The sequence below is a fragment of the Choristoneura fumiferana genome, chromosome 5, assembly GCF_025370935.1.
Source record: "Choristoneura fumiferana chromosome 5, NRCan_CFum_1, whole genome shotgun sequence".
NCBI classification, from domain to species: Eukaryota; Metazoa; Arthropoda; class Insecta; order Lepidoptera; family Tortricidae; genus Choristoneura; species Choristoneura fumiferana.
The window spans coordinates 2,669,485-2,693,075 of record NC_133476.1 but is presented as its reverse complement, the minus strand read 5'-3'; the positions used below and the strand labels follow the sequence as shown (position 1 = coordinate 2,693,075).

At 35.9% G+C, this 23,591-nt stretch overlaps 2 protein-coding genes across 5 annotated transcripts in view; one reads left to right on the top strand and one right to left on the bottom strand.

Moving 5' to 3' along the window:
• The first annotated feature begins 13,735 nt into the window (after positions 1–13,735).
• On the top strand, positions 13,736–14,679 carry LOC141427762 (uncharacterized). The gene has a single exon (XM_074087354.1). It carries the CDS (start codon positions 13,829–13,831, stop codon positions 14,627–14,629), a length of 801 nt encoding a protein of 266 aa, XP_073943455.1. The 5' UTR covers positions 13,736–13,828; the 3' UTR covers positions 14,630–14,679.
• A 5,817-nt stretch (positions 14,680–20,496) lies between these two features.
• The window catches only part of if (integrin subunit alpha inflated), a 186,413-nt gene continuing 183,318 nt past the window's right edge, over positions 20,497–23,591 (bottom strand). For all 4 annotated transcript variants that reach the window (XM_074087518.1, XM_074087520.1, XM_074087519.1 and 1 more), the window contains one exon: positions 20,497–23,106. In XM_074087518.1, the coding sequence (XP_073943619.1) occupies positions 23,029–23,106 (78 nt within the window). In that variant the 3' untranslated portion in view covers positions 20,497–23,028. The remainder of the gene's footprint in view (positions 23,107–23,591) is intronic.

Sequence of the window (23,591 nt, the reverse complement as noted above, 5' to 3'; positions counted from 1 at the left end):
TCGCCCTAGTCTATGCCACTCCGAAAGTTTTGACGAATCTAATCTAAATATATCATAATGTTGAAAACCATCTAGCCGTTTAGGCTAAAGAGTGGACCAAAGAAATATACATACATAGGTACATACGCTTGAATAACATAATCCTCCCGCGGGCAGTCGGGTAAAAACAAGCTAAAGACAACTCCATAAATGCTTCGCGCTTTAAGACGGTCTGTAAAGTAAGAAAGTAACGCCGTCGGCTACGTTTTAATTAACTGCCAAGTTCACACAAATTGTTCATTTCAGCGTTCAAAAACAATTCGGACTCTCGTCGAGGCCAAGCGAATGAAGACGCAATAATAGGTATACCAGATAAAAAAAAATATATACAATTTCTTGAGGGTACATTATTACATTACCGCTGGTAAAAACATTATGTGTCGCACGGGCGGTACTAGAATTACGAACATCGACTCATTAAAGCCCTCAGTCTTCGACTTCGGGCTTCTAATAGACTCTCGTTCGTAATTCCTTATTTACCGCCCCTTAAGACACAATGTACTAAAAAAAGCAAGTGACAAACTATAAAAAAGGTCACACCGCAGCCAGTCGCCAACAGTGACTTTACTGACTACGACAACCTACAGTTAGGGCTGTTTCATCATCCATTGATTAGTGTTAACTGACGGTTAGGTGTGATGCCGTCTCTATTTGTTTTTTTCGAATAGACGGAGACGGCATCACATTTAACCGTCGGTTAACACTAATCAATGGATGGTGAAACAGCCCCTATTTTCATAATCTATTTCGCTATAATTTCTTTAGCAGATATATGGAATGTCAAAATGACAGCAGTAGCACAAAGTTTCCGCCCTGGTACGAGTACGCGACTCATTTTCTTCGTCATAAAAAACTTAAATGTAGCAATAATGCTTTTTAAAGAGAAAAGATTACATCAGGGTAAAGCGCTTTCCTGACGATTGACCGCAAGAACTAATTTATGTTTCAGATTTCCAACAAACCCAGCAACCTGTTTGATCGTAATTTTTAACTAGCTATAGAAAAAACTTCATGTGAAAATAATCAATAACGACCTAGTCATCATCATCATCATCATCCCAACCTAAATACGTCCCACTGCTGGGCACAGGCCTCCTCTCAGAAGACTTGGGCCATAGTTTTCACGCGGCCCAGTGCGGATTGGGAACTTCACACACACCATTGAATTGCTTCGCAGGTTGTGCTGTACAAAAGTAATGTAATTTGAATTTCGAAAACTCAGAGGTGCGAGCCGGGGTTTGAACTCACGACCCTCAGCTTGAGAGGCCATAGGTCAAACCACTATGCCACCACGGCTTTAACGACCTAGTAGTAGAAGATATTTTGATTTTTAGTAGGTAGGTACATTTTGATGATATGATTGATATGTGATGACCCACGAAGCTACCCAATTTCTCACCGGAAAATTTTAATACTGGTTAAGTTTTACGGTAAAACCCAAATGGAGCTAATCAGTTGTTCAATGGCGAACATTGTTAGTGAAGTTTATTTTAGTTAACTTCTGATACTGATGTCAAGTTCAGGATGTTATCGGGCGGGGTAGATTGGGGATTATTTCACGCAGGGCCGCTTATAGGAGTATTGAACTAATATTACTTATAATAGGAAAGTCCTCGAAGAACTAAAGTCACCGACATAGCTGGAAAAGTATGCAACTTGAAGTGGCAATGGGCGGGCCACATCGCTCGAAGAACAGATAACTATTGGGGGTGAAAAGTCCTCGAGTGGCGACCACGAACCGGAAGACGAAACATTGGCAGGCCTCCCACCAGGTGGTCTGACGTCAGTGACGACATCGTGAGAGTTGCGGGAAACCGGTGGATGCAAGTGGCGAGTTGACGTACATTGTAGCATTCTAAGGCGGAGGCCTTTGTTCATCAGTGGACGTCTTCCGGCTGATGATAATGATGATGATAAATGGGAAAGTAACTCTGTCTGTCTATCTTTCTGTCGCCTTCTTCACTGTTAAACCAAAGAACTGATTTAGATGAAATTTGGACTAGGGATAGTTTGGAACCCCGGCAGATGGAGTTACGGGCAAGACTCTCTGATAAGCTTACAAAATAAAAGTTATTAAAGTTGTACTGTCCCAATCATATGGGAGCCATCTTATGAGAAATGACTGAGCAAGCACCTCTTCGATTGACAATAAGGTCGTGTTCAGATTTTTTATATTGTGTTTCTTCAGCTCTTAGCTCCTGCCACGTTAGAAGTTTAAGTTCCAAATAAAAAGTTCATTTCCATCAGCAAAAATCAAAACTTTTGCTTTAAATATTATTTATACATATACTAGAATTGACTTTTTTTGCTTGTCTATTTTTCGAAATGAAAAACCCTTTCCCCCTCCCCTTAAAAGTCTCACTTAGATTAAAGACATCCCGTTAGTTTACCTAAAAGTTAAGTGTAAAACAGTGAAAAAAGTTAAAAATTAATTTGTCAAAAATGTATTATGCCTTAATGGTTATTTTATTAAAGGTTAGTTTACTTAGTTATATTATGTATTATTCAGTATACTTTTGTTTTACTTCTGCTTTGGGACTTATTGTGGAGCTATAGGCCCAAAACTACTGTCCACAAAACAAAGTTAATTTTATAAATAATATATTATTTAACAACATGTCATTTCAACCTAACGTCCCCCTGAAATAATTTACTCCCACAATAGTAATTGGATCCAGTTGAGAGTAACACTTTAAATGGGACACATTACAAAAAAATGAAGTTATCAATTTTTGCTTGCACAGTTTTTTTTGTAGTTGGAAGTGGAGATTGTGGACTTGTGAAAGACCTTTTTGGAGCAGTACATCAAGAGATACATACAGTAATAGATAAAGCTGCGAATTCTATTGGGACAGTAACACATAAAATTCATGAACCACTGGGTGTTTTTATCCATAGAAAGCAAGATAACAGTAAAAATGTACAACAAAGTGGAATAAAAGTACCACCATCTACGCCGATTCCTAAAATAGATCCTTTTGTAGTTCAAACTGATGAAAACAATGAAAAGACTGACATCAACTATACATCAGATAATAACAATCTTGAACAATTTACTGCTTCAACTGTAGACCAGATTACAGTAGACAACGTGAATAATTTGAATACAGATGTTTCGAAAGACAATACTGAAAGTATTTTGGTGAGTAATGACGTAAAACTTGAAGACATTTTATCAGTAGCTTTACTCAACGACACTCATTTTAAAGAAGTTGGTCTATTTGCTAGAAATGGTGTACGAGGCAGTTTTTCGAACAATGACACTAATACTTTGTCAAATAGCACATCAATAAAAACCAATGAATGCGCTTCAAATAAAACGGAGAGAGACCAAAACTTGGTTTCAGATCAAATGGTATTTCCTGATAGTAGAAATGACTTTAAAAAGGAAGTAAAAGGTTGTTCCAAGGGTCTTGTGATATCTGAGGAAGGGAATTGCGTTGAACCAATAGATATTAATTTCGCAAGTAACAAATTTAGCGATGTGGGTAGTGTTTTTGAAGCCCGTTGCCCTCCGGGTTATGGGCGAGCTTTGGATGGCAGTTGTCAACGTGATGTAGGATAGTTCCGAACATAACTACGAGTAATTTGAACGTGTCGTTGTAAACTGTTCTGTAATTCTGTCAGTGTTCTGCAGATTATTGCCAACACTACATCGTACACCAATTATATAGATTAATCCAACTTACACTTGACAAGGCGTTTTATTCCTTGTCTCCTCTAAATACTAGATTACATTAAAAGGAAAAAATACGTAACTCTTGAAGTAGGTAGTCAATACGTAGTCATCATAGTGATATCATTGCAACACAGTGAAAATGAAATTATCTATTGGAATTTTCATTCTTTTTACATTGATTCTAAATGTTGAAAGTGGAAAAATAAGTGATTTATTTTCATCATTAAGAACTGGAATAAAGGAAACCATTCATAGAGCCAAAGAAAAGGTTCATGAAATCACAAATAGTGCTAAAGCATTTCTAAGTGGGGAAAAAAAGGAAATTGAAGGCAATACTATTGCACCTGCTTTACTCTGCGTCTGTGATGAAGTGAATACTGACGGCATTTTATATCCCGCAATTGATATAAAATAGCTTCTATAATCAGTTAATTTTTCGAACAGACCCGCAACGATTCAAGTTAAATGTTTTTAAATATTATGTGACCTACTTGTATGTAACACTCTTACTTAATTCAAATTAGTTTTGTGGTTGTTTTACAGAACGTAAAATAATAGTTTTTATTTTTATGTTTATCAATATATTTGGTAGGTATAATCCTAAATGTAGAAAATATGCTAATATTCTTTTTTAAAATTTTAAGCTAGGCGTAGTGGTCATTTATTAAACAGTAGGTTATCTTTTCCGTGCACTGGACAATCCAAGAATTGTAATTTCCACGCATATATTGAGACGAACAACAACAGATAGCGTATTCCTAGAACTAAAGAGTCTCATGACAAAGACGGACGATGCTTGAATGTCTATAAATACTTAATTTTTGTTCCCGTTTCTACGATAGCCAGTCGTTGCATTTTAGTCGGCAATATATTTTAGAGCACGCTTCAAAAATCAAATCAAGCACTCGTATTGTTGTTTTATCAATTCTTATTTCGACGACAAAAAGTCAATGTCAGTCAGTGAAGACTACTTGAATTCAATTAATGATGAATTATCCAAAAATAAGTGGAAGTATCCATCGAATTAAGGAAAGTTTACAGAATATTATTGAAAACCATGAACAACCTGCTGAAAAAGAACCAAAAGATGGTTAGAATGGATTTATGAATGTCTATAATGAAGTTGGCTACAATAAATATTCAGATTCGTATATGACAGCTGCAGTGCCTCTTGAATGTATTGACGAAGATAAGAAGAGTGATTCAAAGTCAAGCGCAAAAGGATCAAGCCAAAGTGAAGCCAGTCAAAAAAGTTTCGACTCATTAGAAAGTAAATTTAAATCATCGTCGTCCTATAAATTTTTGCCCTGATGGTCGGCCAAAACCTTCGGATGGCATTTGCCATAGATCTCGAAGAAATCTGGCGAAGGTCAGTAAAGCTCCAAAATTTACTGGTTTTATTAAAACAGATTGCCCTGAGGAACAAATAAGAGTTTCGAATGGAAAATGTGCACCAAAAACAGCATAATCTCGAAGAAATCTGGCGAAGGTCAGTAAAGCTCCAAAATTTACTGGTTTTATTAAAACAGATTGCCTTGTCAAGGCACAAGCATACAATTAATTTAATCTTGTCAAGGCCAAAATTATTAATATAATCGTAATAATATGTGTTAGTCGTAATATGTGTTATCTTCGTTTTAAAAATACTATTACTAATGTGAGTAAAAACATAATTTACCATAATAATTGTAATTTCGTTGAACACTTACTTCCATGTCAACTGCTATTGTTAGATCATATTTAAAAGCCGATGTGTTTTGCAAAGCGTTCATTTTCAAAGCAACCATGAAGTGCATCATAATGTCTTATTTAATCCTAACCATGTATTACATACAAAGTAAACCAGTACTACCAGGAACTACTATAATCAATAATGACGAAGCAAATAGTCAAAATGTCTCTCAATCAGAAGTTATTTTGCTTCAGTTTGAACCTTTGGAATTAGATTCAGCGATCAATGTTGAAGAAAAGGTTTCAGATGATTTTAATTTAGAAAATGGTACAGGTACATACGAAGTTCTTTATAGTGTGTTCAATGCGGATTGTCCTACAGGACACAAAAGAGCTTTTGACAATAGTTGTCAAAGGTCTATTGTGTAAGGTAATTTGGTAGCATTTGATGACACCATTTTAATCTATTAATATTAAAATGTGACACGAATATAATTTGATATTTTTCCTCCTTTATTATTTTGACCAGCGTTTTGTTTATGTTTTGGCGATAAGGCCGCTTATTACACGCCTTGTTCAATAGGTATTTACTTTTGTATTTCCCTATATCGATTTGAGGCTTTTAATAAAGAATATTTGTATTGTTTTTTGTTGTAGTTTTATTCAGTGTTACTTGCATGCATTTTTTACACATATCAATAAAATTTCCAAGTATATTTATAATACTTGTTTATTTCTGTCAGCAGTACGCTTGCTCCATGAAATATAAAGGTTCTTAAATCTTATATCTTAGGACTGTTTAAATATTCCTAGTTCATTAATATGGTCCTCAGCGAAGTAACGCCTGAAACAATGGACAGTATTCAACTCACTAGTGGCTTAGTCTGCAATAATGTTACCGGTAGAGTGACGGCACAACATGGTATAGGCGAGGGGTACAGAAGAGACATCGATTGGGGCATCATTAATCGCTTGTCAGTATCGCAGGCTGCGGCAGACAATATACGACGGGGCATTCGTATGGCTCAATAAACTTTGCTCTACGTAAATTGTAAGAGGCTGTTAATCTCAAACGTGGAAACATACAAGCTACTAATACTTTTCTTGTTGTAACTTTTGTTGATAGTTTACAAAATATTTGACAAAGTTCTATTTAATTTATTAGGTTTTGAAAAACAAGACATTTTTAGCTATATTTAAAATTATAAAGCAGATGTATGGACAGATTTACATATAAAAGTATTGGTTTAACTTCCTATAGACATATCAAAAGCATTTGACTTTGTTTAGTTTTTACTAAAATTTTACTAAAACAGCTTTTCGTAGAACGGCTTTGTCACTGCTTTGGCTTTGCGGATTGGTAACTTTACACACATCATTGAATTTCTTCGCAGGTTTGTGCAGGTTTCCCCAGGATGTTTTCCTTCACCGTAAAGCTCGTGATAAAATTCAAATGTAATTTCGCACATGAATTTCGAAAAACTCAGAGGTGCGAGTCGGGGTTTGAACCAACGATCCTCTGCTTGAGAGGCCATAGGTCAAACCACTGGGCCACCACGGCTTCTTATATCACATAAGTCGTTTAAATAAACTAAGAACGACAGCGTCACCAGAACGCTGCCTTGAGGTACACCTCGTAAATGTGTGTAAAGTTACCAATCCGCACTGGGCCCGCGTGGGAACTACGGCCCAAGCCCTTTCATTCTGAGAGGAGGCCTGTGCCCAGCAGTGGGAAGTATAAAGGCTGGGATGATGATGATGATGTGATATTGTACTTAGGGTTGATTGTACGGAGAAAGTCGCTACGAAATACATATCTCCGCCTTTACTAAAACACAGTAAATAAGGAAACACTAATAACCCTTCTCACAATCCTGTCATGCCTCGTCACAACATTGACCAATACAATAAACACTGCATGGGGTAAGCCTCACGAGCGGGTTGGAGTCCCGTAAACAATAAAGAATATTGACAATACTAGGCTCCGGTCGCAGCCGGTGCCGAGCGTGCCTTGAATCTCGGATGGACCTCTGGGACGGCGCGGTTGCATTGTCGTACGGTGTTTTCAGTAGACATGGCGTCTACTTAAGGTAGGATCATTATTTAGAAAGCACAATTTCTTGACCTTGACATGCATTTATATATTGGAACATGCAAAGAAATAATCCTGGAATGTTTGTCAAACCAGTCCAAAACCCAAAACTACGCGGTAGGGATTTATATCGCGTTACAGTTCCATTTTCCAGGACAGCATTGTGTAACAGAAATAGTTTCATTATGTCAGCAAAAAGTTATAACAAAATTCCGATAGATATAAGAGCGCTGACTTATTAAAAATTTGTAGCCAAACTGCGGTTATGGCTCAAGTAAAATGATTTTATTCGATGTCAGAATTTTTGGATATGTAGTAATAATTGTGATTAGTGGTATAATATAGGTGATATAATATTAATTGATTATTTTTGTAAATTGTTTTTGTAACTACCTATACTATTTGACATTTTTTCTATATAATTTAATGCCTATGATTATTATTATGATTATGAGTATTATTATTATTATTTATTAGATCCTATTATACATTTTGCATGCCAATGTATGGTGAATTGTGTTGATCTAAACTTATTTTTTGTAACATCATTTGTACCATAATTCGAGCAAATAAAACTTTGAACTTTGAACTTTAGGTCCACGACGACCGCACATCATACATCATAGGACATCGTTATAATTACCGTATGCTGGTAGGTACATACCATTGTGCCGCATGTTACGAGTATCGTCATGCAACTCGTGCGGTGCCGTGGTCCTAGTTCCATCCAAGCAAGATAATCAATTTGGCGTCATCATCATCATCATCATATCAGTCCTAGGACGCCCACTGTTGGTCATAAGCTTCCCCCATAATTCACAGCAAGATAATTACTAGTATAAAATTACGATGTAGTTTATTTTGTTCTTTATTACCAAAATTACAAAATGTCAGAACAGATAATCGCTGTCACTTAAAATGAAACGTCTAAATTATTTAATTCTACAAAATGTTATAATATACGCGAAAAATTAATTTATGATTTTGGAGTGTAGTGTAGAGTAAGTACCACCCAATATACCTACCTATTAAATTACCTAATGACAAAAGAATACAATACATTTCTGGCAATTTGTACTACTACGTTACCGATGCAAGCGCGTGTGGAAAATGGAAACACGCCATCTTAACACGAACACAACACAAGAGGAATCCCAAACGAGCTCTTAATAATGGCCTCTGTATGATATCGCCTCCGAATTTGGCAAATGGCTCGCTTTACTTATATCAGATTCGTGTGCTCACACACGAAACTGGATCTTAAGTCGCATCTCTATGACTCAAAGTGTTCGGCAAGTTAGTTAGTGTTAGAATAGTAATAGTCGAAATTGAATTTGGGAGCTCGTCATAACGAGGAAGGAACGAGGTGTGTAATGGGATTTCTTAAAGGGGTATTACTTACGGGTATTATTGGCGGTAACCAGTTCTCACTCGTGTAGCTGAGAGTATGCGTGTAGAAGGTTGGATGTTTTTATAGTATATAAAAGGTAGCGGGCTGTTTTCTGCAACTTCTCAATAAGTCGTTAATGTTGCGCCTATTTTGCTTGATCGGCTGTTCGTGCCAGCCTAGGTCCTAGAGGAAGACTAGCAGACCTCACGTTGCCAACGACTTTCTGGAGTGACGCCGGTGACCCAAGTTTTAATGCCCTGTAGTTCGCCACCCCAGAACATTTCAGTAAGATATGTCTCCTGCCTACACGCTCTGCACAGGAGTCTGTCTGTAACTCTTAGATAATGTTAGCAGGTGCTTTAAGCAGAATAAATGTTATGTGCTTTCTTGTTCGTGAGTTTTTTTTGCGGTCACTCTCGTGTCCGTCTGTCCGTGTCGCCAAACGGTTAGAACAACTCTTCAAATTTTTAAAGTAAGTAATACCATTTGGTGGATCCAAAGCCATACAACGTATCCAAAAATATTTTCAAAAAGGGACTCGAAAAAACAATAAGATTTTGACTGACTCCATCGGCTGGAGTAATCGAACTTGATTGTACTTATAAGTGTATCCATTCATTCCACATCAAGGAGGTACATATAAAGAAAGAGTTAAGTCCATTATAAAAGAAAGATTAAGGGTTAGATTATTTGGGTTAAGTGAAGTCTTTCTTTCTAAGTTTTGTTTAGAAAGTGTCGCGCACCGGTGGAAAAGTTTATGACAAGGTTTCTGGCGACTTCAGCGGGTCCCTGAAACGATAATTAATTAATTAATATAAGTTGCGTAGCCGCCCTTTGCCTGGAGATTCTTCTAGAATTCATTCATTCGCTGGAATAGTCACAGAAACTATTATGAGTTGAATTAAGGCACGGGTCGTTAGTTGATCAGCCAGCCTTTTTTCTTTGTGCATAATTTTAGTAGTTAGGTATTTCTAAGAGTAGTGGCCCGGCGCTGTCTCAGACTTAAAAAAAATTGCCCACATAAAATCTACTGGCCAGGATTGTTCTACTTGTAGAATGTTGCTAGACAGATGTAGGTAATAAGGGAAGTTCTCTAAATGGTTACGGATCTCTCGCGTTTTTCATTACACGAAACAGCTGCAGTTAACGTTATGGCACTTTTCTCAGAGTTAAAACTTATTTCACCAAACGGCGCGATAGAAAATGTGCGATACTTACCTACCTATTACATAGCTTGGTTTTAGTTGTCTATATTACTGTGTAAATATTAAAAATACAAATAATTTAGAAACCAAAAAAAACCTATCATATCTCTTGGGTTATCCAAGCAACAATGATGGCACAATTTAGATTTAAGATTAAATGATTGTACCTATGTATACATCTGCTGATTGAAGTGCAATTATATTTAGTTAACTGGCATAACCAGGTATTCTAACTTTCTAAGCAAGGGCTTTACCTGAAATTTTGGGTTAATTCTATTGTCCTTTGTTAAATCCGATTGGAGTTGGCCAGCTTGGTGATTGCGCAGTTTGCAACGGGACAACTTCAAATACAATCTCACAATAAAATACATGGCTCAGTAATCAAAACTAAACAGCTCAGCCTGATATTGACCTAGCATTTTTTTGTTAAATACCTTTACCTCGAATCCAAAAAAATCATGTCAAAACCACTTCATCGAGAAAAATTGCTCGAAATCGTTCGAGGTTTTTCCAACTTACTACGATATGGCTACCTTCAAACAGCGATTGTACCTACCATTTCGTGCAAGGCCGGCAACGCATCTGCAGTCCTAATGGTCCTAACGGAATTGCGCATGTCTATGGGCGACGGTAATCACTTAACATTAGGTGAACCGTCTGCTCGTTTGTCTGCTATGTACATAAAAAAAATCGACACACGAGATCATAATTTTTTTGCAAGCTTTACTAAACTGTCGAGAAAATCCCCGGACAGGTTATAAGCTATAAGGGGGGGGGGGGTTAGCCATTACAAGCGATTGAGTCTAGTTTGCACCTGAATCCTATGAAATTACTTAGGAAGGAGGTGCAAACTTATTTTCAACGACTTCGTGTACCCCTCTAAACTAACAGATGGCGCTGAAATTAATACGTTGCTATGAAGCAACTATCTACGTTGTGATATCAATATGTCACTGAAAAAGGATTTTGCTAAATAACTCTACGGATATCAACAAATTTAATTGAATAATTGATTTAATAATACTCTTTTGGGGAATACAATAATAATTCTTAACATGTTCTAAATTCTTTTAAATCACATTCGTCTACCTCATCACTAAAAAAAAAAAACAAAAATGAAATAAAATTAACAATACAAAAGTTCCAATGCCTAGTTTTAAGTACACTGACAACAGCGCGATAACCCGACAATCAGTAGCCAATAGCACAAAGTCCAATAGTGATGTACAAAAAAAAGGTATTTCTATTCTATGTTGTTTGGGGAGTAAATGTCAAACGATTTCTGGCTCGCATTTTATACGAGTAACCATGCCTTCCTGTATGTAAAATCTTATTCCTTGAGCACGATACATAGATGGGAAACTAAGTTAACCGGTTTTTCAGTTGATATTTATCCGCAAATTTGTAAGGATTTTTCAAAAAATCTCATGGAATCGTATAATGTGGGACATTTGAGTTTTTTTTTTATTCGACTGGATGGCAAACGAGCAAGTGGGTCTCCTGATGGTAAGAGATCACCACCGCCCATAAACATCTGCAACACCAGGGGTATTGCAGATGCGTTGCCAACCTAGAGGCCTAAGATGGGATGATGGGATGGGATGAGTTTGTGTGAGAAAATGTTTCAGGCTGGAAAAACTCACTTTCCCAAAACGTACACTTTCTCTAAAAGTGCACTTTCCGCTAAATGTACACTCACAAAAGGTACACTTTTTCGCCGATCCAAAAGTGCTCTTTTCTAAAATGCGCACTTTCCCAAAAGGTAAACTTTCGCAATTGGGGCCCTCTTTCAAAAGTGCACTATTTCAAAAAGTCCACTTTTCCAAAGCGTACACATTTGGTATGAGTATGTATATTATTCACGCCGACAATTTTTTTTTAAATCTACAAATTTTTTTTTTTTGTTTACCTACAAAGGGTGTTTTTTTTTACTCCAACCCCGCTGTGCGGGATGTCGTTAAATAAGTCTTAGAAAAATGGTAGTGGTCATCAAATACTTTTTTTCGACAAAATCAACAGTGACGTAAATAATCGCTCGGAGAGTTCAATCATATGCGCCCCCCCCCCTGAGCATGGCTCGTCATGCGATTGATTTAAAGATTTTTTAATTGGTAGTAAAAATTGCTCATAATTTGAGAAAGTCCACCTTCTCAGAAAATATATATTCTGAGAATGTACTCTATCTGAGAAAATGCACTTTTTGACAATATGTACCTATTGGGAAGTGCATTTTTAGAGAAATCTGCATCTTTTGGATAAAGTGTACGTTTCAATTCGAAAAAGTGAGTTTTTCAAGTCTGAACCGAGAAAATCTTATTAGGTACTATGGAGTGTTGTGTAAATATCGAAATCTACACAGAAGAAGTCGAGGGCAAAAGCTAATATTAATTATTATAAGTGTCAGAGGGGCGGAACGATACGAACTTCGATTTTCGAATTTCGTTGTAGCCCCGCTGAAACAAATCGATTGATTTCGATTACCTTGTGGTGGTTCTTTGCTATGTTTCAGTTTTTGAAATACCTATTGACCTTTTAAACGACCAGGTCTTTCAACTTTATTTTGTGGACGGGAAAATACACTAAGCATACAGATCTTTGTTGGTTTCACAGTTTATTACTTAAGTTTTAAAATCCAGAGGAGTTAATGTTATCAAAGGCTATAAATAAACCTTTATCGACGCGATAAAAACTATAGGTTTAAAGAGAGCTAGAGCGCAGTGTGAAGGCTTTGGAAACCAATTTACTTAACGCGATGCAGAATTAAATTGAAATTTAAAAAAGCTCTTTCAAGTTTTTCATATAAACATATCACCAAATCAGGATATTTAAACAAATATCCTGTGTCAGGAAAGTCCGGTGTTAGCAAAGCCTTTATCTTTAAGCAAAATGTGACTACGCATTGTAGGGTTATTTTAGATTAATTGCTGAAAGACAGACAGACATAAAAAGTACATTATTAATGTAAGCGGCATGCTATTGTCTAGAGTCTGGGCTAAGATGTACAGAGCATTTTCAAAATAAAATCTGTAATAGTTTGCAATCTGCTGAGTGGGGACCTATTTAGCGTCATGTATGTCTTTATTTGTTCTATGTTTGTTTTATGGCGTTAAATAAATGTATTTTCTTTCTTTCTTTCTTTCAATCTGTTCGTGTGTAGTCCAAACCGAAAGGCCAAATTTTCCTGCCAGAAGATTTTAATTAAATCCGCAACTCTCCAGCAAGTTGCAACTTGCATAGTTTAAAATTCCTCTGTAGAAGAGGCATTTCCTCTGTAGGAGAGTAATTAACCAAAAGCATCACAAATGTGGAGTTGGGCATAACTTATTACGAGTAAAACAGGTCCCACATTTACAATAAGGTTGGTAAAAAATCTTCTAAAAGATTTGTCACCATGCATTATATTAATTATTTATTATGACGAAGAAACGAACATAATTCTCAGAATCATTGACTTTGAATCATTGCCTCATCAATGATTCTCGAAAACTTAAATGATTCTAAATTATACGAAATAGATAATTTGAATTACTCACAAGTTCTATTAGGGCAGTGACTCAACGTTCAAAGTACTAAAAGCAAATAAGAGTAGTCTATGTAAACAAGAGATAAAATTAATTACTTGCTAGTTAAAGGTCAGAAGCTGTAGATAAATATGGCACACCGATCATTAAAAGTGCATAACGATTCGTGAATTCGACAGAAGTAAACTTATACTTAAATATTAACTTAAATACGTGAACGAACATACAAAAATGAAGAATCTAAGCGTGTTGCTAATAGTGGCTGTTTCGTTTATTTTACATGAAGCTAACTGTGGCGTTATAGACAGTGTGTACGGAAAAGTTTCAAATACGACGCAAGCTGTTAAAGACGATATACATAGCTGGTGGTCACACGGAGTAGACTTCGTGGCGGGATCAGACGATCATGAACATGAAGGCAGAACTAACGAAGAAAAAGATACCGGTATGATCTCTGGTATTTACAACAGATTCAAAGGTGGAGTTTCTTATGGTTACATGAAAGTTCACAATGTTGTACTAGGAGAAGATAGCGATCCGAATAAAGGAATAATCAGAACTCTATTTGAAAGAGCTCTGAATCGTTTGACACGTGTTAAAACTTATATCTTTGGAGATACCGACGTCAACAAAAAAGAATCACAGGAAAAAGATGACTCTGTTAAAGAACAAGTGCTTAAAGTTTTGTTTGGAAATGAAACTGCTTTATTTAAGGATGAAAATGAAAAGAAGGCACTTGAATCTCTGAGAAACAAGTTAACTAAAGCAGGTGATGACACTTTATACCTAGGCGAAAGCGAAAAGGAGATAATAAAAAAGGCCTTTGAAAGCGTTTTTAACAAAACTAATGAATTGAAATCTGATGCTAGCAAATCTGCTGGTGATATTAAAACGAATGTTCAAGACAACATAGAGAAAACGCAGGAATTCATTCAAGATGCTTCAGAAAAACTTAACCATGGTGCTCAAAAAGTTAGAGAAGACGTGAAGAAATCGGTGAATAATATCGAAAATGAAGTTCAAGGGCAATAAGCAGTATTTTGTGAGTAGGAGTGATAATAAATTTAAATAATTAAACAAAATTCTGTACGTTTTATTTATCTGAGAAGACGTGCCAAGTGATGATAATATTTTTAATCTTAAAATTACTTATATTGACTTAGATGAAAATAATTTATATCCGAAACCGTAAAAAGATAACATCAAACCATATTATAAATGCGAAAGTATATCTGTCCGCCTGTTACCTCTCCATGCTTAAACCGCGAAACTTATTTAAATGAAATTTGATACGGAGACAATTTGTGTTTATCCCGGAAAATTGCATAGGCCCCGCGGGATAGCGCTTAACGATTTTTTCTCAGACGAAGTCACAAACAAAGGCTAGTATAATAATATAATTACTTGTTTATGCTCTGCAAAGCATGGTAAGTTTGACCACTTATTACATCATATTGATTAATTTTCGATTTTTGGCAACGCATTATGACCAAAACCCCATACTTATACAAAACAAAAACAAAATACGCACACGTAAGCAGCACTGTATTACTAACGATAGATGTCGATATATTTACGATGCTTTAATCCAAGCCATGAGTGGGCTTTCAAACTAAAATCTAAAAAATCTATCTCTACTTATTCGATTCTACCTACCGATTTCAGTGATATAATTTGACTATACCAAAACGATAATATGAAAACGAATTCTAGGAATATGATTTATAGCAATGCCGTGCTCCTGATATCACCACTTGCGACAACTTTACGATGTTTCTGATACCATTGTCTCACGGTACCGGCTGGAGACATCGCCATATTATACTTAATATGAATTTTGGACACATAATGTAGGTCTGGATATGTTTATGGCTTGGAAAAACTATCGGTTGTAATTGTAAGTGAGCATAGACGACAGGGTTGTGTACATATGTATGTTTAAAGGCTTTACATTGTATTTATCGGAAAAGTTCGTTTTTTGTGCATGCAGAGTTTTATACAATTCAATGACTTAAGTATTTACTTTATATGTTGACTTTGCTCTTGCTAGATTTTGCCCGCGACTTAGTCTGCAAATAATTAGTTTATTGCTATCATGAATTTGTAGGTTGATTTATTTACTGGTTTCTGGGGTAGCAGACAATGAGTATTTGATATTAATTGCAGTTTTATACCTTCACGCGTCCTTGAGAAAAAGTGTCCTGACTGACGAACAGACAGACGGAACAAACTGATCCTATAAGGAATACCTTTTGTGGTATGAAACCCTTGAAAATTTGTACTGAAGATTTCTTTATAGCATTATGTACTCGTGAAACAAAATATCCCGAGTTTACAAAGTAAATAAACAGATAACCCTACTCTCCACATATCAGTCTTCTGAGACTAGAATTACTCGTAGCTTCTCACAAGAAAATCACTCTAATTTTTATCTTACACCAACACCCATAAGAGCTATATTAAAGCGTCAGCGTAACCGTCTACAATGACCAACGCATGTTTCTCACAGAGTTCAGTTTATTCTAATGAAAAGAACGAAGTTACAAGTGTGGCCGGGTGTATAAATCTTGTTAGCTGTAATGATTAGGCTGGAAAGAGTAGCGGTTTATTGCGAGATTGTATTGCGTCTCTACTTAATAGAGGTGAGACGTACAGTCAGCATAGATTATCAGTTGCAGTGCTCAAAATTATCAACACTCTTATTGCCTTGGGTGGGACGACTCTACAAACAGTCGTCTGTAGATTATTTAACCGTAACCGCTCGTCCACTTCTGCTGCTGACGTCTTCCGAGTACGCGTCCACAAAAATACTAGATCCACGATTATTTTACAAGTACGGTACTGAATAGGTAAAATGGGAGCCCCAAAGTTCGCATACTATTCGCTAGTCATACTGTAATGTTTGTCCGAATCATCGTTTGTCATAATTTTTTCCCACCGAAACCGATCCCACCGGTGGGGGGAGGAGAGAATTATGACAAACGATCATTCTGACGAATATTACATTCGGACTTGCAACAAGTATGCGAGCCGATATGGACCCCCTATATTAAGTACCTACGAGTGTATATTAGCTAGGTATGATTAAAACATCCAAATACAACAAGCCTTTCGATGCTAAAAGGAAATTATGGTGGGACCTTGTGCAAGGTCCGCCCGGATTGCTACCACCATCTTGCTCGCTAATCCTGCCGTGAAATAGCAGTGCTTGCACTGTTGTATTTCGGCGTGGAGAATAAGACAGCCGGTGAAATTACTGGCACTTGAGGTATCCCATCTTAGGCCTCTAGGTTGGCAACGCATCTGCAATCCCCCTGGTGTTGCAGGTGTCTATGGGCGGTGGTGATCTTACCATCAGGAGACCCACTTGGTCGTTTGCCATCCAGTCGAATAAAAAAATAATTATACAAACAAAAACGTACGTGTTCTATTCCTTTTATTTTTAGATCTCTAGACAAACCATGTTTTACTATAATTATGTTTGTTGGCAGGCCACTTACTTTGACATTATGTAGGTACCTACCTAATCAAGTAATAAACCTATTTAATTAATATTATTCATCAGAGAATCCAGACGCCCTGAATGATATTTACATTGCAATTGAGTGCAGATCGTTTGCGCCTGACTCATCAAAAGGCTACTTTCATTTCGACAAGATTCCAAAACACATTCTAGCAAATATAATATGCTAGCCCGCATAATAGCCGTATAATATGGTGCCCGCGGCTTCGCCCCCGGTGTAGTTTTTTTTAAATTTGTGAATCATCTTCTATAAGAACCTTCTCCTGACAATAGCAAACACAACAAAAAAAGAATTAGCGAAATCGGTCCAGCCGTTCACGCGTGATGCCGTGACCAAGGGAAATAAGGATTCATTTTTATATACTTATTAAGATATATATATATGTGTAGGTCTCAAATTACACTTATTTTATTTTATATACTACTTTTTAATATATACTTCTTTTGAGTAAATAAATGTCTAATACCTTTATTTGAAGTACTATTAGGTACGTCTTTTAAAAATGTATACCTATACCTATAGTAGAGTAATTTAAAGTAAAACTTTATATACGTAGGTACAAAACATGGTGTGAACAGACTTTAAGGTACGTATAGTTTATGGCTCACAAGCTTAGTTATGTCATCAATCAAAAGTATAGATTCATGGCGTGAAAATTATGAATAAATGATTAAAATTTAATTACAGACGTTACATTACACATTCATAATTTTTCTTGATGGCTAGAATGGAAACGGATTCGATTAAAAAAATAATGTACGAGTAGGATACTAGGGCTAGGGATAATAGAAATTCCTTTTGTACGATAATCTAAAAAAAATATTTTTGGTTTCAGCATAATATTTTTTTTTCTAGTCTCTAAACCGCTGCAGTCGTTAGAAGAACATATTATAAAAGGGCACTTAACACTGAATTTTTAAAACAAATAAATGTAAGGTCGCGGCAATAAATAACGTCAGACAAATGAATAGGGCACTATCGTTATTTCATTTCCGTCCCTGCCACGGTCGATCAGGCTGGCCGCCCGAGATTTACGAAGCCGGATTCATTGTACAGTCAGCGCGATAAGTAACAGAGAAAATTTAAGCTCCAAATGTTTAAATAATTATTAAAGTCCCATCATCATCAACATCATACTCATACTCATACAGTATGAGTCATACTTCTTTATCCCGCCAATATTATAAATGCGAAAGTTTGTAAGGCTGTTTGTTTGTTTGTTACCTCATCACGCCTAAACTGCTGAACAGATTTAGATAAAATTCGGTATACCTACACTACAGATAGTTTGAGTCCCGGGCAGGTCCCGGGGAAGGACATAGGATAGTTTTCACCCCGGAAAGTTGCTTAGTTCCCGCGGGATAGCGATAACCGAATTCTAACCGAACGGAGTCGCGGGAAACAGCTTGATGGTAATATCATTATTATTACATGTCATTTTGTTAAATTATTCTATACGTATTTATTGTAAAGGTAATTAATTAAATTTTTGCTCGAGAAACTAATTTCTGAATCGTCTTTTTAATAACCTAACCAACAAAAAAAAAGTCAAAGTCAAAGTCAAATATTTTTATTCAATTTAGGCTATAACAAGCACTTATGAATGTCTAATAAAATCTACCACCCACCCACTCTACCAAATACAACCGAATTGATAGCCATAGGGGTGTTATAAGTTTGACCGCTATGTGTGTCTGTGTGTGTGTCTGTCTGTCTGTCTGTGGCACCGTAGCTTTTTGTTGGTTAAGTTAGGTTATTGAAGTCGGTTAAAAAAGTTGGAAACCCCCGACTTTGTCATTTCAAAGTACAATATCTCAAAAACGGCTAAACCCATTTTGATGAAACATGTCTAAGAAACATCGCTAGAAAACCTGCTTTCAAAAAAAACCGCATCCAAATCGGTCCACCCGTTAAAAGCTACGGTGCCACAGACAGACAGACAGACAGGACAGACGGGCGGCTCATTTAGGTGGCGGCAAGATACCTACCATAAAAATTTAATGGTGTGTGTGAAGTCCCCAATCCGAACTTGGCCCGCGTGGGAACTACGGCCGAAGTGTTCTCATTCTGAGAGGAGGACTGTGCCCAGCAGTGGGACGTGTAAAAGGGAGTGAAAGGGATTTTCTTTCAACCGATTTAATTTTCTCTTCGCTAAACACTATCTGTATATCTATATTTTCATAATAATATATGATATGGCAAAATCAGGAGTTGTCAAATACCGTATTATAAATATGTTGCAGCAGCAATTTCAGTTCGGTTTAAATACTTTAAATCCTCCTGCCTTGCAGTCGCTACCCAATAACAGAGTTAATTTAATCGCGGACTCAGAATCGGCCGTTTGTCTTCCCGCCAATTTAAACGAAAACAACTGTACCTAGGTTACCCTAGGCATAGTTCAAGATAGCGACAAATTCTCGGAATTTCAATTCAAAAATACCAGTCGCTTTCCCATTATGACACACGCATAAATGGGTACCTGCGATGATTCGCATATTATGGATCTCTTCACTTTCTGTACTTATCTATTTGGCGCGAAACCAATAAATAAATGTAGTACCTATAAAACAGTACCTATAATATATCGAGGGTAGGTGCATAAATATTAAATCTATCTATCTAATAATACCTTTGAACGAGCAATTCTTGTATATATATTTTACTTATGTGTTATGCCACACGGCAGACGGCCGAATGACAATTTAGTAAATAAAGCTATAATGTCAATAATAATACTTGTTGTGGTCTGTTTTTGTACTGATTTGTGGTGTGAATATTTGTATTGTATTGTAACAATAAACAAAAGCGACCTCTAGCGAGTGCCCGCGCGAAGTCTATTCAGAGATCGTTAGTAAAAGAAAACGCCATCTAGCAAATCCCGCGTTTACTAAATTGTCAGGCGGACGTCTGCCGTGTGGCTTTTGTAGTTATTCTACGTTATTTCAAGCTCCGATAATATCAAATCTGAGTTACCTATCTTTATCTTGTTCATTCATTTTACACAACCAGGTAGGTAATTAATTGTACCCTTACTAATTTATCTAACTCTCTAACTGTTATTTTATTAGCCAGGTCTCCACAGTGAGCCGCTGCGCAAGGCATGCGCGTGAGTTGTCATTTTTTTCGACACAGGCCTCAAAATCACATTGAAAATGGTTCGCTCAGTGGGTACAGTCACCAGCTCCAATATCTGACACAACAAGCGTGCATAAAAATTGATAACACTCTATTTCTTGGGCCTGAAGGACGTGTCAAATATTTTAGCACGCTCCGCTGTGGCAGATATTAATGCACCAGCCAGCTCACGTCGTTTTACTTTTCAAAAATGTGGTAGGTAAGCTGTTAATTATTGTAAGATTTCATTAAAAAACAAGATAATGAAAAACAAATTTTATTAAAAGTTTTTTTTTTGGTAAATGCAAAATATTACCGACATAAACAACCAAATGTGCGTCATCACATTCAAACATGGCATCCGATTTAGTATATTCCATTAACCATAAGTACAAGCTGACTTATTAATAAAAGTGTCAAATAAATAATTAAAAATATAAAATTAACAATTTTTTCACAATTATCATGTTACTTATGTTCGTTGATTCACGGAGATTTTTTTTAAACAAATCTTATTTAAGTTTTTAAATTACATCTAAGTCAGCGATTTTTTTTTAGAAACAACATTTTATTAGGTATATATTTAATAATCATCATGCTTCAAAAAAAGGGAAATTTAAAATGACTTCAAACACAATTAACTTTTGATTCCGTGAAAAAACGAATAAGTGATGTATATTTACATTATTTAATTATAAATTAGTAGCTGGCAGATCCAGAAGGCACGTCGCGATATTTAATTATGTTTACATTTTTATTTAATTGTAATTAAAACGACTATACTTTTAGCTAGCAAAGCCCCCGCGATAAGCAGGGTTAAGGCACTGCGATTTAGTTTATACACTTCTACAAAGTTCACAATTAATGGCTGATTATTTACAACACACAGAATATATTCACAGCACATGTACATAATGCAATTGTACATAATGCAAAAGCAATATGGACAATTTGGGTATATAGGTACCTACATCTTGATGGTTTGTACATTCTACCTACTGCATGTACCTATAGTTACGAGAAGCTATGTTTCTAGTGTTCTTTTTGGATATTTATGTATATTTTGTTTTTTTTTTTACATTTTGTATGTTGTATATCAAATCAACCGTAATCAAAATTGAAATAGGAACACAACTTACATATTTATATTTTTATTTCGGTATTTTTTTTATTGATATTTGTTTGTGTAATATTAAAAGGTATAGAAAATAGACAGGGGGGAGGGGTAGGGGTCCATAATTTACATGGTTAAAAATATTAGGTAAGTATTAGGTAAAAGCTCATAGACGAATTATTGTAATTGTCCCAAAATAACAAATTAACACATTATTGCGTTTCAAATATTTTTTCTCCGAGATATGCCTCCCAAGTCTAAACATTATAGTAGTTATCGCATTTCAGGCAGTTACGACCTTTTATAGTTAGCTCACAATACGAAATTTAAATATTGTTACATTCAATTACACCTATATACCTACTAACGCTTACATCACATTTCTCTCTTACATTTAGCCCTCTTTTCATGAACAATCTGATATGTATTCAAATTGACAAACATATGTAATTGACTTAAGTGAGATATTTCATATAAAATATAAACATTAGGTACAATATTTCTTATTTATCTTCCAACAAGTATGTAAATTTCAACATACTTACACTATAAAATATAGCGAAGCATTCGTGAAAATAGGGATAAATGTCGCGTTCAATATCACACCTTGAGATAAACCTCTTTTGAATTTTTGATTTTCTACATACTAACACAGGGCACCGACATATTATGTATTTAGTGTGACTAGTAGTAAAATATACATTTATTACATTATATTCCGAAACGCCAGTTAGTCTTAAGACATTTTTAAATAAAAATGTTTAAGACACAAACTCTCACATACAATCTCTCGAGGCACATTTTATGACACATCTAGTTATGTCAAAATGACTCCATGTTAAGCTAGTAAATGTACAACTTTAAACAACCATTTCATCACAACTGAGCTATGAAAAAACGTATGACAAGAGGAAACTAACAAAAACAGTGTAACATCACTTACGACTTTATTCTTTGCACGCACATTACACATAACAATCGCACAACTGCACAATCGCAATTTGATTTGACCAAACGAAACCATTAACGAGAAAAATATTTCATTTACTAATTTTAAGGCAAAGAAACTATAAAGGTATCTTATAAAAATATAACAAAATCTTTTAATTCATTCACAGCTCAGTTGGAACATACTTTCTCACAATTCAGACTCTACCTATGTACCGGCCTCCGCCATTTTACTAAACCCTTACAGATTTAACTCCACCGTTAAAACCACCTCTATATTTGAACACATAACTTTAATTTCATTACGACATGACGTAGTGTTGTATCATCAAAAAACTTTGTTTTACAGCATTTTGATCTATTTTTTTAAATTTATTAAACAATATAATTCTTAATTTTAGAACAAAAAAAAGAACTACGAATTACTGATGGTAATTCTTTGTCACTAAGCTAATGTGTATTTATATACGTTGCATTAATACAAATTGTATCTATTTTAATAATGCTGTAACTCACTACTGAATTTTGAAAAAAAAATACTTTTGCTACACATTTTCTTACCAAACCCAATTTTAAATAAGTATTCAATACCTATCGAAGCTCGTGGAATCTCTGCTAGTGACGTCACTGGCAGCGTCCGTTGAGCTGGAGCTGGTGTCAGAAGTGTCAGAGGTCGCGGAGGTGGCGGAGGTGGCGGAGGCGGCGGAGGCGACTGGCTCCGCTGGCGGATATCAGAGGTGTTCGTCGCGGCCGTTCAGGGGTTGCCGCTCGTTGTGGTCTGAGGGACGGTTACGCTTGAAGAAGCCGCACTGGAATATAATGTTCAGTAATGTCACAAAATTGAAAATCGAAAGGCATACTTAGAGTTATAAATTGACATGGTCTGAATATTACTGTGCACTGCAGTAACACTCTTTTTCTTCGTCGAAAATTAGGTTAGTAAAATTACAAATAAGTTTTATAATTTGTAGTTGTTTTTATGCTGGCTGTATTTTTTGTTAATTGAACTTGCATTGTTCATCCGGTTTACACATGTGTACCAAATGTCAAGTCAATCTGGTCGCTGGAAGTAGGTCGAAATGAGCTTGCAAAATTTGATCCTATACAACAACGAAAAGGGCAATTAAAATAAAAACTTGTAAAAAGACCCTCGTGACATGATGCCCAACAGATTGCAAGATTAGACCTGAATAAATGAACACTGCACTGCCTCTTGGAGAGGCTCAGATTCACGCAACGAGCTATGGAGAGAGCTATGCTTGGAGTTTCTTTGCGCGATAAGTACAATCCGTAA

Bases quoted from the DNA above. Each gene is read 5' to 3' on its own strand.
- LOC141427762 (XM_074087354.1), top strand. From the start codon at position 13,829: ATGAAGAATCTAAGCGTGTTGCTAATAGTGGCTGTTTCGTTTATTTTA.